This window comes from Grampus griseus (assembly GCF_964374135.1).
Source record: "Grampus griseus genome assembly, chromosome: 12".
Taxonomy (NCBI): Eukaryota; Metazoa; Chordata; class Mammalia; order Artiodactyla; family Delphinidae; genus Grampus; species Grampus griseus.
The window spans coordinates 40,522,237-40,541,037 of record NC_139006.1 but is presented as its reverse complement, the minus strand read 5'-3'; the positions used below and the strand labels follow the sequence as shown (position 1 = coordinate 40,541,037).

Genomic DNA, 18,801 nt, shown 5'->3' with positions numbered 1-18,801 from the left:
CGCAGCAACAAAAACCCAACACAGCCAAAAATAAATACATAAATAACTTTAAAAAATAAATAAATAAAACCAATTCTGAGATAAAGACTTGGGTACAGGTAGTTGATCTGGGAGTTGATCTCAAGAAGTATAAATTGGGAGAGGGACACAGAGGAGGGAGAAAAGCCAATGACTGAGGTGTTAATAGGCAGATTCCACCAGGGCCAACTGGGGCTCCGTCCTGGTGGAGACTCTGAAGAACTGTGAAGAAAGCTCCTCGGAATTGTCCCAAGAAGAGGCAGGGAAATGAGGGGATTTTCCACCAACTCCTGTCTCTTCGGGCTGAGGGTTGCCTTGGGAGCATTAAATCCTGCACTTCACGGCTAGCTACTCTAAACACAGGCTAAGAAAACTCCCAGGGCCTGGAAAGAGCCCTCAGGCAGGAAGCAGGGAGTCAGGTGGAGGCCCTGGAGATGGTACATGTGTGAACGGGCACAGGAGCTGTGGTCCGGGCTGCCCACTCAGAGGTCCTGGAGGGCTGAGGGCAGGGTCTGGCCTCACAGCCTTTGCCTCTAACAAGGCCCAAAGGACTGTCTTATATACTACGGTAAGATAAGATAAGGGGTCTTATCCAGCCAGGCCCCTTTCCCCAGCAACCCTGCAGAACAGGGCGCAAAGGCATCTTTTCATACCTCCAGCCTCTAAGGCAAACGTTCATTCCTTTTGCGTTTGGGGGGGGGAGGGGTGTTTGTTTGCTTTGTCTTTGTTTATTTCTACTACTAATAGGTTAAAAACAGTACTCTTGAGGGCATGACAAGTTGTGTAAAAGCCTTAAAATTCTTCTTGAGACGGTTTTTCTGTTGTTCCCTGGAACCCATGAGTCAGGCTTGTTCTGCTGGGGATCCTGTCTTGCCCCTGTGCTGGTCCTCCTCTTCCTTCCCACCTGAGATCCAGCCCCTCCCAACCTCCCGGCCACCTTGACTTCAAGGGACCATGAGAACCCCTGCCTCACCCACATTCACGTGTTTTTCCTTATACCTCACCCTGGAGGAGGAAAAGCAGAGTGCATACAGGGAGCCCACAGAGTAAGATTCGTTGTGATTCTGAAGGAAATCCAGGAGCGTAACTCAAGCCCATTGCCACACCTTCTTATCTCACAGTGGGGGATGGCCAGAGGTCACGCCCCACCAGGAAGAAACAAATGTCCCTACATTCCAAAAATTCCCCTTTTAAAAACCGGACATCCACATTTTGCTTCAAATGTCAAAATAAATTCATTATACTTGGCCAGACAAGATGAAAGTTTCCAGTAACACATTCTGTTCTTATTCTATAGCCTGAAACTGATTAGTAATATATAATGTAATGAACTTGAACAGCCCCAGAATATGCCACTGCCCCTGGAGAATTGCAGACCCTTCCTACGTTTGCCACCTTGTAAGGAGGAAAACTGCCCTTCAAGATCAAGTCCTGAAGGCAATGTTCTCACTTGTCAAACTGTGTTGGCCAAGAAAAATAACAATGAAAACCACCAAGCAGTCCAAAACACAACAGAGAAAAGTAACCACCTCGCGACAACGTAAGCTGTCAAACTGACTGCAGCACATCAAATCAAATTCCAGTTCTCAGTAGCTAGAAAAAAAGTGGTTTCGTAATAACAAGTTCATGGCCTATATTTTATTTCCCAACTATGCATCAAGATTTGTACTTCCTTAAGTCAGAAGGAGAAAGACAAATACCATATGATATCACTTATATGTGAATCTAAAATATGATACAAATTAACCTATCTATGAAACAGGAACAGAATCATGGACATAGAGAACAGATTGGTGGTTGCCAAGTGGGAAAGGGTTGGGGGAGGGATGGAGTGGGAGGTTGGGGTTAGCAGATGTAAGCTTTTATATACAGGATGGATAAACAACAAGCTCCTACCGTATAGCACACAGAACTATATTCAATATCCTATGATAAACCATAGTGGAAAAGAATATTAAAGAAAGAATGTATATATATGTATAACTGAATCACTTTGCTGTACAGCAGTAATTAACACAACATTGTAAATCAACTATACTTCAATTAAAAAATAAATTTAAAAAACTAAGAAAAAGAAAGATTTGCACTTCCTAAATCTAAGGTCTGTAGGTCGCTATTCATTTATGAAATCTAACCTCTCAGGGACACTTTCATGGTTAATTCCAGCAAAAAGGAGAAAATACAGATCCCACTACTGGGGCATAAAATATGATTCTTACAAGATAAAACATGCTTGTTAAAGCACGTGTTGCTCCAACACAAGGAAAAAGAAACATCCTCAGTCTGACATAATGTATATTGCGTTCCCTGCTTCTAGACTTTTCTAGAGTATTTTCTACGGGATTATATACAGTATTTTCTAGAGGAGCAGAAGTTAGGAGTTGGTCTGTTTTAATAATGAGTGTTTACTAAAGTTCACTTTATTTTATTAAATAAAAACTTACTTAAAAACCACCAGCCTGAAGAGGTTTAAAAACAAAGTAGTCAACTCATTCAAACCTCACGGCAATCCTATGAGGCGAGCACTAGTATCATCTCACTTTATAAATGTGGAAACTGCAAGAGAGAGCAGTGAAGTCTGTGGCTCAGGGTCACACAGAGAGTAAGCAGTGCATCAGGGCATGGACCGGGGTGGGCTGACCCTAGGACCCACACTCCCAGCCACCTACAGAGGAGCATCCCAGCCAGGATGGAGGTGGGTGGGCACAGTCTTCATGAAGATGTTTACCATGGCTCATGTCTGTCAGCAACCAGCAAATTACTAAACTGCTCCTACGCTGGTGTTTTTTTAATTCATCTATCTTAATTAAGGATTTTTAGATACATCAAAAGAGTACTTTTAACAGGTAGGTTTTTAAAAGAAATAGCCTTAAGGGAAAAAGAGCAAATCCACAAGGCACTGGTATGTTCAGTAAACATCATTTAATGGGTTAAAATTCCCAGCTAACTACAGAAATCCTCAGTTTAAAAAGTGGTATGACAGGTAAATCCTAGTCATTATAGGCAAAATCTCTACTGAATTAATGCTAGAAGGATAAGACTAATTCATAGTTGAAACTGGGGTTACGGAGTCTTTCACACCATGACGGATCTCCCTGAATTATCTCAGATGCAAACTGACGGTGAAAATATTCTCAGGAGAGGCCTGATTTAACAAAACATATGGGCAGAAGAGGTGGAAAACCCTTCTATCACCAAACTGAAGATAGCACGTTCATTGGAAGGAATCTCAGTATCATTCGATTTCCAGTCTGTGGGATGCATTTCCCTTTTGTATTTCTTATGTATCCCAAACACCAAGAACAGTACCTGGCACATAGTAGGTACTCAAGAAATATTTGTTGAAGGAATAGGGTGAAATATATGGGAGGCATTGCCTGGTCTGAAGGAGGGAAAAAGAAGGTGCATTAATTTTCTGCTGCTGTTTAACAAATTACTGCAAACTTAGTGGCATAAAACAACACCATTTATTATCTTGTGGTTCTTTACGTCAGGAGTCTGGGCATGATGCAGCCGGGTTCTCTGCCCAGGGTCAAGGCTGCTACCAAGGTAATCACCAAATGCCTGGGAAGACCCACTGCCGAGTTTGCACATGTTGTTAGCAGAATCCATATTCTTATGGTTCCTGAGGTTCCTGCTTTTTTTGCTGGCTGTTGGCTGGGGCCTCTCTCAGTTTCTAGAACTCACTCTTAGGTCCTTGCCATGTGGCCATCACCACAGGCAGCCTTCCCCTTCAAGGTCAGCAGGAAAATTTCTCATGTTTCAAATCTCTTTCTTGGGGTAGGGCTCAGTCACTTTTTTTGTTTGTTTTTGTTTTTGTTTTTTTGCGGTACGCGGGCCTCTCACCGCTGTGGCCTCTCCCGTTGCGGAGCAACAGGCTCCGGACGCGCAGGCTCAGTGGCCATGGCTCACGGGCACAGCCGCTCCGCGGCATGCGGGATCCTCCCAGACCGGGGCACGAACCCGCGTCCCCTGCATCGGCAGGCGGACTCTCAACCACTGCGCCACCAGGGAAGCCCAGGGCTCAGTCACTTTTAAGAGCTCCCTTAATTAGGAGAGGTCCCTCAGGATAGTCTCCCTTTTGAGCAGCTGACTTGGGACCTTAAACGCATCTGCAAAATCCCTTCATCTTTGTCATATGATGCCACTTTATCACGGAAGTGACATCCATCGTATTTCTAGTGCTGTCCACAGTCAAAAGAGAGGGCCATGTACACCAGGAGGGAAGCATTGTGGGGACCATCTTAGCCTACCACAGGAGGACAGGTCTGAGTCAGGTACCCTCATGGACCAGCTGGCCAAACAAGGACAAAAACTATGGTAGTCAGTGTCCACAGAGTCAGAATTTCCAGGAAAGAGAATGCTATAAAAACATCTCTGCCATACCCATGTTCACAGTAGCATTATTCACAATAGCATAAGGGTGGAAGCAACCCAAGTGTCCATTGATGGATGAATGGATAAACAAAACGTGATACCCATACAATGGAATATTATTCAGCCTTTAAAAGAAAGGAGGGGCTTCCCTGGTGGCACAGTGGTTGAGAGTCCGCCTGCCGATGCAGGGGACACAGGTTCGTGCCCCGGTCCGGGAAGATCCCACATGCCATGGAGCGGCTGGGCCCGTGAGCCATGGCCGCTGAGCCTGTGCGTCCGGAGCCTGTGCTCCGCAACGGGAGAGGCCACAACAGTGAGAGGCCCGCGTACCACAAAAAAAAAAAAGAAAGGAAATTCTGACACATGCTGCAACATGAATGAACCCTGAAGACATTCTGCTAAGTGACACAAGCCAGTCACAAAAGGACAAATACGGTATGATTCCACTTATATGAGGTATCAAGGGTAGTCAAATTCATAGAGATAGAAGGTAGAAGGGGGAGTTAGTGTTTAATGAGTACACAGCGCCAGTTCTGCAAGATAAAAAAGAGTTCTGGAGATTGATTTCACAACCACATGAATCTGTTTAACACTACTGAACTGTACACTTAAAAATGGCTAATATGGGCTTCCCTGGTGGCGCAGTGGTTGAGAGTCCACCTGCCGATGCAGCAGACACAGGTTCGTGCCCCAGTCCGGGAAGATCCCACATGCCGTGGAGCGGCTGGGCCCGTGAGCCATGGCCGCTGAGCCTGCGCGTCCGGAGCCTGTGCTCCGCAACGGGAGAGGCCACAGCAGTGAGAGGCCCGCGTACCGCAAAAAAAAAAAAAAAAAAAGGCTAATGTGTTAAACTTTATGTTATATGTACTCTACCACTGCCAAAAATACCTTTGCCAATGATACTACTTACAACTATTTTTTAACTCATTTAATAGACGGGTATGGGTGTCTGCCTCGTGACACGCACTGTGCTGGGTGACAAGGGACACAAATATTAATGTAACAGGTTTCACAGTGATTAGTGAACTGAAACTGAAGTTTATTTTTAAAATAATCATTATTATATCAGAAATAACCACAGAGGATATATGTATATGTATGACTGATTCACTTTGCGGTACAGCAGAAATTAACACAACATTGTAAATCAACTCTACTCCAATAAAAAATTAAGTAAAGAAAGAAATAACCACAGAAACAATGATCCAAACTAATTTTTCCTCATTCCAGATGAAATGCCCCAACTCACCTGCCCCAGATCCAAGGTGACGTTGACTTTGTTGTATTGCGTGCCTGAGGAGAGAGGAGGGCTTTGCCACCAGAGTTCAGATCCATCAATTGCGTTGGTGATGGGGTGTGCTTTCCTGGGGTCCTCAGAATTGCAATAGTCACAGAACTGGCCCTGAAATAATAAAGCTCTCGTTTTATTGTCAAGTAGTTTTTTCTTATCAATTTAGTAGAAGAGGTCATTGAAACAAAGACCGTTTTCTATAGCTTAGAGAATTCAGCTATTGAATTTCATCATAATGTTTTCTGAAGACAGTAGTAAGGCTTTCTCTTTTTCGTTCAGTCTTAAACCATATCACCTGTTTATACCTCTGTTTATCATGTTTCTAGGACACACATTATATTTATCTTCCATCAGTTAGAGTTATGTTTTTCTTGTCTTGAATGACACTTTAAGAAGAGCCTGTTGTGCCTGAGATGCAATGATGTTCTCCTTCAGCAAATCCTTTTTGCTGTTTACATCCTCCTCTGCAAGTTCTGTGTCAAGCCCTGGGATACAAAGAGGATCCCTGCTCACAGCCCCAGTGGAGGTGATAAGCATACAAGTAACCATAAAGGAAGTAGGTTTGGCAAGAGTATAGAGTGCTGGGTCTAAGGCAGGATGGAAGAGGTGGGATTTCAGCTGCCTGTGACGATGGAGAGGAGGTTGGTAAGTGTCAGTGAGCAGTCAACAAGGAAGGTGTTCCAGGTGGAGGAATGAGCACCAGCAAAGGCACAGAGACCAGCTGGTCCATTTGAACAAGAGCATAAGTAATGGAAAACTACACTTGAAAGGTAAGTGGGGGAGATGTGGCTGGGCTGTGGATACTGGAGTGAGAAGTTGGCAGTTAATTTAGTAGGTAAGTGGGAATCCTGGAGTGGTATTTATTTGATATTATCATCTCTACTGAATTCTGATTCTACTGATATCATCTCATCTTCTTACTGAATTACTCTTTTTCAGTAGGCAGATTCTCTTGATTCTATTTTGTTTTGTTTTATTTTGTTTTGTTTTTGTAATGAATTTTAGCACCATTACCACTCAAAAAGCTGAACATACGCCTTTCTTATATATTGAATATACTTTTAACTGGTTCAAAGCCTGGTGCTTACCCAGTAGTGGATGTCACATACTGAACTGCTTTGCTCCCCAATTAAATGATCTAAGGGCATAACTACCACATAGGAGAGGGATAGAGAAGCAAACCTAGACCCGCAGCCCCTCCAGAAATGTGCTGTGAGAAAAGGGTAACTCTGCCCCTGACAAGCATCTTGGAAGTTAATTTTTTAATGCTCAAGGATAAATTCGATCCTGGTGTGGAACTAAATGTGTGGCCGAATGTTTTCATCGAGTGTGTTACAGAGGGCTCCTTCATATGTGGTGATATATTATGTACAACTTTATCTTTTGACCCTTCATGAAGATACTTCTGTAACTCAAGAGCAGCACCGTGGGGTAAGCAGTCCCATCAGTTCACGAGTCCAGAGGCCACATGTGTCTTGCCTTCCCTATATCACTTCAGCCTAGAATGTCATAGAAGCCCAATAAAGGAATAAACCCCTCAAAAAATTGTTTGAGTCCTTTCTACAAAATTTTATTATTATAATAAGTATAATTGATAACTATTTAAGCTAGGACCTATTAACATTTATGAGTATTTTGCCCTTTAATGATTTGTATTTTTCCCATTTTCTCCCTAGAAATCATTTTACCAGTTTAATTATTTGGTGAGGGAATTAAATTGTTATTTCTTGAAGTTTAGAAGATTTACATGTGATAGAAGCAAATCTCCTCCAAGGATGATAATCTACATTCATCTCCATCTCCAGAGTATAGATATGAGGAGTGGAGATGTTCCTTTTTTGTTGTCATAGATGAATTAAGGACTTACCATTAGAAATAAAAGTTTACAATCTCTCAGTGGAAAATAAAGGTGAATACCTTTAAGAACTTGGAGCAAGGAATGAGTTCTTAAACAAGATTCAGAAAGCACTGACCACAAAGGAAGAGACAGATTTGACGACATTAAAATTAAGAACATTGGGTCCATCAACAGATGAATGGATAAAGATGTGGTATATATATACCACATACCGCAAAAAAAAAAAAAAAAACTATATAGAAAGGAAAGCAAAGGAAAAATTAATAAAGGATTCAGGATGATGGTTACCCCAGATTGAGAGAAAAAGAGAGATGGGAGGTGGGGAAATCATATGGTTAGACGTAAGTTATTGCTAAGGCCCTATTTTGAGTTTTGGTAGCAAGTTCATGGGTGCTTATTATATGATTAAAATTTTTTTTTGGCTGCACTGCACGGCATGCAGAATCTCAGTTCCCCGACCAGGGATCGAACCCGTGCCCCCTGCTGTGGAAGGGTGGAGTCTTAACCGCTGGACCACCAGAGAAGTCCCTTGTTATACTATTTAAAATCCATCCATCCACATACACATTAAGGCTTATCATGCAAAGACCAATGATGAAAGCATGTCTTAAACTGAGGGTCACGAACAATCCCTAATCTAATCTAATTCTGCACCTGAGGTCAAATATTTTTTAAATAACCATAAATAAATAAAAGCAGGACAAAAACTGGTAGAAGTCAGAGAAGAGGGGGACAGACAGAGAACAGAGAGGATTCTTACATCCTTGTGTTCAGTTATTCATCCATCCAGGCAACAAACCTGTACTGACCATGTACTCTGTATCAGAAGCTATTCCAGACAGAGATGAGAATATTGAAAGATAAACAAGACAAGGGACTCACGCTCTGAACTGTGTCAAAGCTACTATTAGCCTAGTCGTGTGGGAAACAGCAAATGTAACAGAAGGGGCTAGAAGGAAAGGGGACAAAACTGTTCAAATAAACAACAAAAGAGAGTAGAGATCCAAGGCTGGAGGTCCCCAGAGGACAAGCCAGTGTTTGCCCAGAAGCCCACGGAGTGACCTACCCTCATTTAGAAAGATGGAAAAAAAAATAGTCTCTCGTATTGCTCACATTTTTGATGATTCTCCTTAACCAAAAGCCTCTCATATATAATACTGTGCAACTGAATTCACAGCATAAACACTGTCTTGTTCTAAGAAACTAGAGGTTGATTACAGCACCACTCCCTAACATGACTTCTTTTATTGTCTGAACAGTCATTCATTTATTCAACTTTTCCAAATCACCACCAGTGTGTGGAGCACTGTGTTGGATGCTGGGGTAAAAACAAAGGAACAAACGCTAAGAGCTGGACCCGGCCCCGGAAGAAATCCAGTGGGATAGAAGAGAAGTAACTCAAACACAACATGTCACCAGCAGGGGCTGGGATCAAGTGAGCGTGTGGGGCGTGGGAGCCCAGGAGAGACATGCCACGCCTTCCCTGCCGAATCGTCACCACATTCTCAGATGCGTATCAAATCAGGACCTAAAGACCCAGAAGTGAAGGCTCACGGAGGTGAAGGGCCTCACCTCAAACCACACAGCCGGGACGTGCAGGAACCAGGACCCGTGTGTGGGTCTGGCCACAGTCCTTACAGCTCAGAACGCTTTCCATCCTGGCCTGGCTGCTCTGGAAGCTGCATCAGAGCCCCGTCTTAGATTTGGATGGAGTGTGAGGCCGCACTGCAATAGCAATTATGTGATTTTCCAAACACCTGCCCACGACCAGATGTGTGGGAAGAGATCCAGCTGAGGAGAGAACCCCGTCTGACAGAAGCTTAGCTGCACCCGTGCCCTGCGGCAGGCACAGAAAACACGGCAAGATCTAACCACGCTCACCCATCGACAGCCCTGTTTCATGATCACCACGTTTGCGCTACCGCGAACCCTCCTCCTCACCATCACTCACCGAGGCTCCTGAGGTTACGTGCCTTAAAGGCACTGTCTCAAGTGGCCAGACCCAAGCCAGCTGGAGCCCTGATGTGGAGAACATTCTGGAGTGTGCCCATTCCCAACTTGGGATTGCTCCTTTACCAAAACCTTGTTCAGAACGCTCTCCATTCTGAGAAGCACAAAGCACATGGGCGTGGTTACCTACCACTCAGACAAGCATCTTGTAAATGTCCTGAGTACCTAAACGTCTGCACAGGGTGGGGTGAAGGGCGACCACACAGCCCAGGAGAGCGCCCAGCTCTGCAGCCCACACACAGCTTTCACCCCACCAGAAGGAGGCGCTTTGCCCTCTAGTGTGCCGGGTTCCTGGAGCAAGGGATTTGAGAGACCAAACAAGGGGCTGCAGGTTGGTTCCAGGTACGTATATTTTAATTTATTTATTTTTTATTTCTTTATCTTTGGCTGTGTTGGGTCTTCGTTGCTGCGTGCGGGCTTTCTCTAGTTGTGGCGAGCGGGGGCTGCTTTTCTTTGTGGTGCGCAGGCTTCTCATTGCAGTGGCTTCTCTTGTTGCAGAGCACGGGCTCTAGGCATGTGGGCTTCAGTAGTTGCAGATGTGGGCTCAGTAGCTGTGGCTGGCGGGCTCTAGAGCGCAGGCTCAGTAGTTGTGGCGCACGGGCTTAGTTGCTCAACAGCATGTGGGATCTTCCTGGACCAGGGCTCGAACCCGTGTCCCCTGCATTGACAGGCGTATTCTTAACCACTGTGCCACCAGGGAAGCCCAGGTATGTATTTTTTAAGGCAGATAAGCAAACATCTGCAAAATTTATACCTATTACTCAAAAACTATGTCCACTCAGGTCAAATTACAGAGGGTTTTTCTTTTAATTTGTTTCAAAGAGATGCATTTTGGAGTAGAATGATGGAGGTCTAAATCCTGCCTCTACCAGTCACAGCTTCAAAATGTTAGTCAAAATATTTAGTCTCGGGCTTCCCTGGTGGCGCAGTGGTTGAGAGTCCGGCTGCCGATGCAGGGGACACGGGTTCATACCCCGGTCCGGGAAGATCCCACATGCCGCGGAGCGGCTAGGCCCGTGAGCCATGGCCACTGAGACTGCGTGTCCGGAGCCTGTGCTCCGCAACGGGAGAGGCCACGACAGTGAGAGGCCCGCGTACCACAAAAAAAAAAAAAAAAAATTGTTTAGTCTCCTTTGGGTTCCATTTTCTCTTTGTTAAAACGGGCTAACACCACCAACCTTACGCAGTGATTTTGATGATTCAATGAGACGCCGTCCATAAAGTGATCACACCACCATCAGAACCACTGGAGTGTTTATCCATTCATCTGCTCATCAACACTTAGGTTGCTTCCATATCTTGGCAATTGTAAATAATGCTGCTCTGAACACTGAGGTGCATGTATCTTTTCAAATTAGTTTTTGTTTTTTTCAGATATATACCTAAGAGTGGAATTGCTGGGTCATATGATAGTTCTATTTTTAGTTTTTTGAGAAACCTCCATACTATTTTCCACAGTGGCTGTACCAATTTAGAGTCCCACCAACAGTGTACAAGTAAAACCCATCTTTTTAATGGTTTCCATATAATCCTCTTCCTTCTACTTCTCCCTCTATTCTCTTGTTCCCTATACGTAGTGTTGGCATATCACTGGCAATAAGGGGTCGCTTGGTACCTGTAGTTGCAGGTAAGTGGTCTGCTCACAAATAAACTCAGGTTTCTGAGGTGGGCCAGGCCACACCTAGGCCTGTCTGCTCAATGCCCCGAACCCAAAGCACTTCCTCTTTAGAGCTTCATCCCAAAGCCTAGATTTACAAAAGCAGCTCTGCCTTGACAGTTTATTCATCCAGCTGTCAACTATTGACCTGCTAAGGGCCAGATACTGTCCTCAGGAGAGAGTCTGACCTTGACCTGAGGCATTCCTCAAACCAAATATTTCCCTCTCAATTCCATTTCAGTTATTAATCTCCTTATGAAATAACTACACTCTTTTTTTTTTTTTTTTTTTGTGGTACGCGGCCCTCCCACCACCGCGGCCTCCCCCGTTGCAGAGCACAGGCTCTGGACGTGCAGGCCCAGTGGCCACGGCCCACGGGTCCAGCCACTCCACGGCACGCGGGTTCCCCCAGACCGGGGCATGAACCTGCGTCCCCTGCATCGGCAGGCGGACTCCCAACCACTGCGCCACCAGGGAAGCCCTACTACACTCTTTACCACTTTATTTTCTCATTGTCCTAATGCCCTCAACTCTTTCATTCATCCTTTTAAAATTTTATCAGTCACCTAAATTCTTTTGAGAACCAGAAAGGGAATACATACGTACAAAAATAAAATGAAGTATTTATAAATTCTGGAAAGTGGTCTCACTCAGAGATAACATTCAAAACATACAAAAACGAGGGCAGCGTGGCTTTCTGAGTTCCTAGAAACACCAAACATGTTCCCACCTCAGGGCCCTTGCACCTGCTGGTCCTCTGCCGGGAACACATTTTCCCAGCCTTTCCTTGGGGCTGCCTTCCTCTCAACCCTCAGCTTTCTGTACCAATAACACTCCTTAGCAAAGCTTCGCCATCTGCTTGACCTATAGAAGCTTCCCTCTTTAATCTCAATAGCAAAATCCCATTTATCCTCTCCAAGACACAATAACAATCTATAATTATCATATTAGTTTGCTCACTGGCTACAGTCTCCCCATAGAAGTTTAGCTGCTTATAAGCAGGGACCTTTTCTGCCTTGTTAGGAATTGTACTCCCAGCCCATCATATCCCTGTCCTCTGTGCCTGGCACAGAGATGTCAATAAATATTTGTTAAATATAGTAGTGGGTGAATATTGCGCATAAGTATGTGTACATGCATGCTTCCAGGCGGCAGTTCTTTCCTTAGGTGATAAAAAGCTACAATAGGGACCGTCCACAAAAGACAGCTCTGGGTGAGCTGCCAGGTGTTCGGTGGTCAAGGAGGACAAGGGGCTAATTTGAAAGCAGCAATCAAGGCCATTCACTTCCTGTGCCTGACTGTGCAGGCAAAAGGCAAAGGAGAGAGGTGCCAGCTCCCCAGGGTTCCATTTCCCCCAGGTGAGGGTCAGATGACAGGAGAATGAGCTCACTGCCCAGGAACCCCAAACAAAAGGCTCCTGCCTTCTTATGCACCCAGGGAGTTGGGAGGGGGATGCAGAGAGGAGTAGAACAGTACCAAGTCCGAGTGGGGGAAAGGGCCTCACCCATAGCACCCCGATAGCACCCCAAAAACGAGTCTCAATGGAGGCCTCCGAACAGAGGCTCTAGGGCGGAGAATGCAGATAAGTACATGAGCATGGCTGGTCCACGGGGGCCTGGCTCCTTGACTGCAGCTCCCTCCAGAAAACTGCAAGGCGCTGGTGTGGGGAGGGCAGCTGCCCATGCTAGGCCCCTGCTAGGCCCCAATTAAAGCCTTTGGATTGCCTGTGATGCAACCTAAAATCACACAGACGATTCTGACCTGGAGACAACCTTCTCGCCCTCCTCTCTGAAAATCCTTTCAGTGGTGCGGCACTGAAGGCAGTCCTTCTCCACAGCTGAACTCAATCCTTCGCTCTGCAAAGCTACACCACCCTTTGTATTTTGTCTTCAGTGAAGATGGAGAACCATTGGTTACAAACATCCCTATCATGACTGTGAAGGCCCTTGGCCTCATCTTCCTTGTGGTTAATCAAGCAGATTTACTCTTTCAGCTATGGTCTTCCTAAGCTCCACTGACAGTTGCTATCTATTACAGCTAGGGAAAAACCACACTGCAGAACCAAGGCAAGCAACTGATCAAAGAAAAAGGCGGCTGCATGTAACACCAAGTATGTGAGGGGTATGAAGTGTTACTTCAAAGCCAGCATGGTGCTCAGAGAAAGGGAATGAAAACTTTATCAGGTCCTGGTATTTCTATTAGAAAAAGTGCCTTCAAGGTACATTTTTATTTAAATAAAAGTCTACTATTTGACCTAAAAGATAATGAAATAAAACAAGAGGGAAAAAAAAATCAACTAGTTTGTGGCAATCTTACTAAAAGATTTTCCTGAAGAGGTCTCTCAGCAACACCTGCTACTTTTTCTGGTACATTAAAAACATTCGAAATTCAATGTCACATTAAAGATACATTAAGTGATCAGCTGTCACAATGAAATAGGAACATCACTTAGAAACAGATAAAACATATATGTATAACTGATTCACTTTGTTATAAAGCAGAAACTAACACACCATTGTAAAGCAATTATACCCAAATAAAGATGTTAAAAAAAAAAAGCTTCAGTTCCTTTAAAAAAAAAAAAGACATATAGGAAAGTTTGAAAGTCTAAAATTTTTGTGTTCTTATCAAATCACTAGGCAAACTACCTTGCATAGAATCTTTGCCACCAATGTCTTTTGTACACACAAATCCTCAGCCATATTCAGTCTCTGCAGAGCCAATCTCAGGAAACAAGGCGCTGGGCCTTTCATTTCACAATCCCACCCCATCCTTCCCCTGATGCAGCCCCCAGAGCCCTCACTAGTAAAGGAATCACCCAACCATTGGGCTCTGTGCAGCTCACTGTGTCCAGAGCCCCCAGACTCCCACCACCCCACCCGTGTTATTAGGCAATCCTTATTTTATGCCCCACTGATATATTCTTCATATTTAAGGATTACTCTCCATATGGGTGATCCCTAAATATTTGTTCAACCAAGAGCTCTCCTTATTCTGTTCAGGGACTAATTATGAATATCAGATTGCAAAGTCTCCAAAGCAGAGACCCTAGGACCACCCAAGAGCTTCATGTAGTCCCCCATCCTCCACCCTCCCATACACAGATAACTTACACGCTGGTCCATAAACACTGCTGACTGACCGAGAGGTTGGTGATCTGGCTTAAAGCTGAAGCTACTGCTAGGGACTGAATATCTGTGTCCCTCCCCCAGATTCATACGTTAAGACCTAACCCACTAGATGATGGTATTAGGATGAGGGTTCCACCTACATGAACGGAATTAGTGCCCTTATAAAAGAGGCCCTGGAGAGATCCCTCATCCCTCCCACCTTGTGAGGACAGTGAAAAAACAGCAATCAGCGAACAGGAAGTGGGTCCTCACGAGACACTGAATCTGCCCACACCTTGACCTTGGATTTCCCAGCCTCCAGAACTGTGAGAAATAAATTTCTGTTGTTTATAAGCTATCAATCTATTTTTTTGTTACGGCAGCCCAAACGGACTAAGCTGAGCTGCCGTAACAAAGTACCACAAACTGGGTGGCTTAGAACAACAGAAAGTTATTGTCTCACAGTTCTGGAAGCTGAAAGTCTGAAATCAAGGCATTGGCAGGGCCCCTCTCCCTCTGAAACCTGTGGAGGAAGGATCCTTCCTTGCCTCTTCCAGCTTCTGGTGGTCCAGTCCTAGTCATTGGTCTCTGCCACTACATTAGGCACTACTTTGAAATTCAACACACCAGGGCCACAACTGTCTTCCAGAGGCAGGTTGTTGAAAGTCAGGTATTTTTTCTGTCAAACAGCACTTCCAACAAGGTGTTGCTCTAGTAGGAAAATCCTATGATGGTGTTGCCCTTTGAACATTTCTCCAAAAAGCATCTATGAAGTGTCTGTGATAAGCTGCCGCAGGGAAGACAAACAACAGGAAAATGTGGCCTCACACTCAGGAAGCTCGTGAATTAATAAGGATACAGACATGAAAATCAATGGCTCCAAGGCCATGAATGGAGTTAGGGAGGTGGCACAGAGTTTGGCTGGAACTCTGAGGGAAGAGTAGCTGGCTCGGCAGTGGCAGCATAGCACAGCAGGTAAAAGCATGAACTCTGCAGCCAGAGTACCTGGCTTTTCCACATACTAGCTGTGTGACCTTGACCAAATCACTTAACCTCTCTGTGCTTCAGTTTCCTCATTTGTACACTGAGTGTGCTAAGAGTACCTCCTTTATAAATTGTTGTGAGGATGAAGAAGTTTGTGAAAGAGGCTTTAGGACAGTGCCAGGTACCGATTAAGTGTTAAATTAATACTCCACATTAAACAGGGGAGCTATTGAACCAAAAAAAGAAAAAAACAACAGGGGAGCAAGTCTCCTGGTTACTAGGCTGTTCTCCCTATTCTCCATTCTGCCCGCCTCCCCTTAATTTGGTATCACTCCTGTACACAGTATATAGTGCAACTTGAAAGTAATGGAGAATTACATCTATACCCCACAGTTAAGATATGCATAGATAATCTAATTAAAACCTATATTTCTCTCAAGCTAATATTCATTTATTACTTCCACATGTATTTTCTAAACATCTAGGATGGGAAAACCAAGAGAATACAATATACTTATGATATTGAGAAACGGGCAGGACACATGGGACTCAATGAGTTGGCTCTCCCCAGGGCAGGTTCCACCCTGTTGGCAGGAGGGATCTAATCAAGGATCTGCTAGCTCATGCAAACAGCTCTTTTTTGAGAAGCAGAAAAAGGTTCCCTGCCTCTGAGCAGATACAGCCTTGCCCGGGCTGGATTTTCAGCCCCCTTGGCCAGGAGCCCATGTATACAGCACAACACAGGCAGTTCTATTGACTAAGACCACTGAGGTACCATTTAATAAATCTTTTCCTCACTAGGCAAATGGTTCCACAATGTTGAGCAAAAGTTAACACAGGTTTCGTGAAAGCCTAAATCACAACGGGAAATAAATTTATGATCTGGAAGAATGTATCAGTGCTACCAAAATTCACCTTAAAAAATTAATACCTCCCCAAAAATGTTAGTTTAGCTGATAAAAGTGTGTGTATATATGATATGGGCGTATATAGGAATTAGTAGATATACATATAACTCCTAGCTCTGTCCCTTGAAAGGGTCTAGAAGCAATGACACACCGGTAACAATGAGCACACCTCATATCCAGACTTGGTTTCTACATACCACACTCAATTTAAAAAAAAAAAAAAAAACAGAGATTTTTGGAAAAGTAGTTAGTTCCAACACTGGAGCAAAGAAAATTAAAAGTGACCCTGGAACATCTTGTGTTACCAGAAAGTACATAAATAAATGAAGTCCCTACATAAATAATATCTGAACTAGTTATTAACGCATTACCAAAACAATTCAACATTGCTATTCTATAGAAGGCTATAAATGTCTTTATGCCTGTGGATTATTCAGCATGCCAAATGTGTTCAGTGTATAATGCACTGTACACGTCATCATTAAAAGAACTTTTTACTCAAAAATTTAAAATGACTATTGTGCTAATTCATTTTTGTAGCTTACCACTTTAGAAGTCTTAAAAAGAATTTTTTCTCTCCATGAAAAAACACATTTATTGAGCACTAACTATGTGCCAAGAAAAATACTAAGTGCTTTTATCCTCCAAGTAAACCTGTGAGATACACAGGTTTATTAACCCTGTTTTATATATAAGAAAACGGAGATTTTGCAATTTTCCAAGGTCAGAGAGCTGGTAGAGTTAGAATTCAAACTCAGGTCTACATGATTGTAGAGCCAGAGTTCTTCATCTCTAAGTGAGAGCAGTTTGATAATATCTACAGTGAGATGATGTTGTATTTTCCCTCACAGGAGTTTCCCTGGTCATTTAAGAAAATTGGGTCATAAAAAGGCTAGTCATCTACAGAAAGATCCACACTGAGACACATTATAAACAAACTGTCAAAAGACAAAGAGAAAATCTTGAAAGCAACATGAGAGAAGCAATTTATCACATATAAGGGATCCTCAATAAGATTAACAACTTATTTTTCACTGGAAACCATGGAAGCCAGATGGCAGTGAGACGATAAAGTGCTGAAAGAAAAAAACTGTCAGTCAAGAATTCTATACCTGGTAAAGTTATTCTTCAAAAATGAAGGAGAAATTAAGACATTCCCAAAGAAAAGCTGAAGGAGTTTGTTGCTAGTAGACCTGCCCGACAAGAAATGTTAAAGGGAGTCCTTCAAACTGAAATAAAGGACATTAGACAGTAACTCAAAGCCATACAAAGAAATACAGAACACCAGTACAAATAACTACAGAGGTAAATTAAAAAGCCAGCATTATTGTATTTTTGGTTTGTAACTTTTTTTCCTATATGATTTAAAACACAAATGCATAGAACAATAATTATGTTTTTATCCCAAGGGGCAACAATGTGTAAAGATGTAATTTGTGACAGTAACATCATAAAAGGGGAGACAGACCTATATAGGAGCAGAGTTTTAGATGCTATTGAAATTAAGTTGATGTCAAATCAAATTGGATTGTTATAAATTTAGGATGTTAATTGTAATCCTCAGAGTAAGCACTAAGAAAATTACTTTTAAAAATTTACAGGGGGGGCTTCCCTGGTGGCGCAGTGGTTGAGAGTCCGCCTGCCGATGCAAGGGATGCGGGTTCATGCCCCGGTCCGGGAAGATCCCACATGCCGTGGAGCGGCTGGGTCCGTGAGCCATGGCAGCTGAGCCTGCGCGTGCGGAGCCTGTGCTCCGCAACGGGAGAGGCCACAGCAGTGACAGGCCCGCGTACCACACACACACAAAAAAAATTTACAGGGGATTTCCCTGGCGGTCCAGTGGTTAAGACTCCAGCTTCCACTGCAGGGGGCACAGGTTCAATCTCTGGTCAGGGAACCAAGATCCCGCATGCCGCATGGCACAGCCAAAATATAAATTAAAAAAAAAAAATTAACAGAACAGGAAATGAGGAGGAAATCAAAATGACACATTAGAAAATTTAATTAAACACAAAAGAAAACAGTAATAGAGGAACTGAGGAACTAAAATATATATAATGCATATATATATAAGACATATATAAGACATTTGTCATATATAAGACAAATAGCAAAATGGCAGAAATAAGTCCTTCATTATCAATAATCACTTTAAATGTAAATGGATTAGACTTAGTTAAAAGCAGAGACTGGCAGAATGGATTTTTATATATATATATATATGTTCTAAAACTAGACTCTAGTAATAGCTGCACAACTCTATAAACTTTCTAAAAATTATTGAATTCACACTTAAAATGGCTGCATGTTATGGTATTTAAATTATGCCTCGGGGCTTCCCTGGTGGTGCAGTGGTTAAGAATCTGCCTGCCAATGCAGGGGACATGGGTTCAAGCTCTGGTCCGGGAAGATCCCATATGCCACAGAGCAACTAAGCCTGTGCGCCAAAACTACTGAGCCTGCACTCCAGAGCCCCCGAGCCACAACTACTGAGCCCTCGTGCCAAAACTACTGAAGCCCACATGCCTAGAGCCCGTGCTCTGCAACAAGAGAAGCCACCGCAATAAGAAGCCCGTGCACCACAACCA

General features: G+C 43.6%; 1 protein-coding gene across 2 annotated transcripts in view; it reads right to left on the bottom strand.

Annotated features, from left to right (window-relative positions):
• LAMA3 (laminin subunit alpha 3) overlaps window positions 1-18,801 on the bottom strand; it is a gene marked incomplete at its 5' end in the record, with an annotated part of 240,762 nt that overhangs the window by 216,339 nt on the left and 5,622 nt on the right. For both annotated transcript variants that reach the window (XM_082667718.1, XM_082667719.1), the window contains one exon: window positions 5,645-5,797. In XM_082667718.1, coding sequence (XP_082523844.1) covers window positions 5,645-5,797 — 153 coding nt within the window. The remainder of the gene's footprint in view (window positions 1-5,644; window positions 5,798-18,801) is intronic.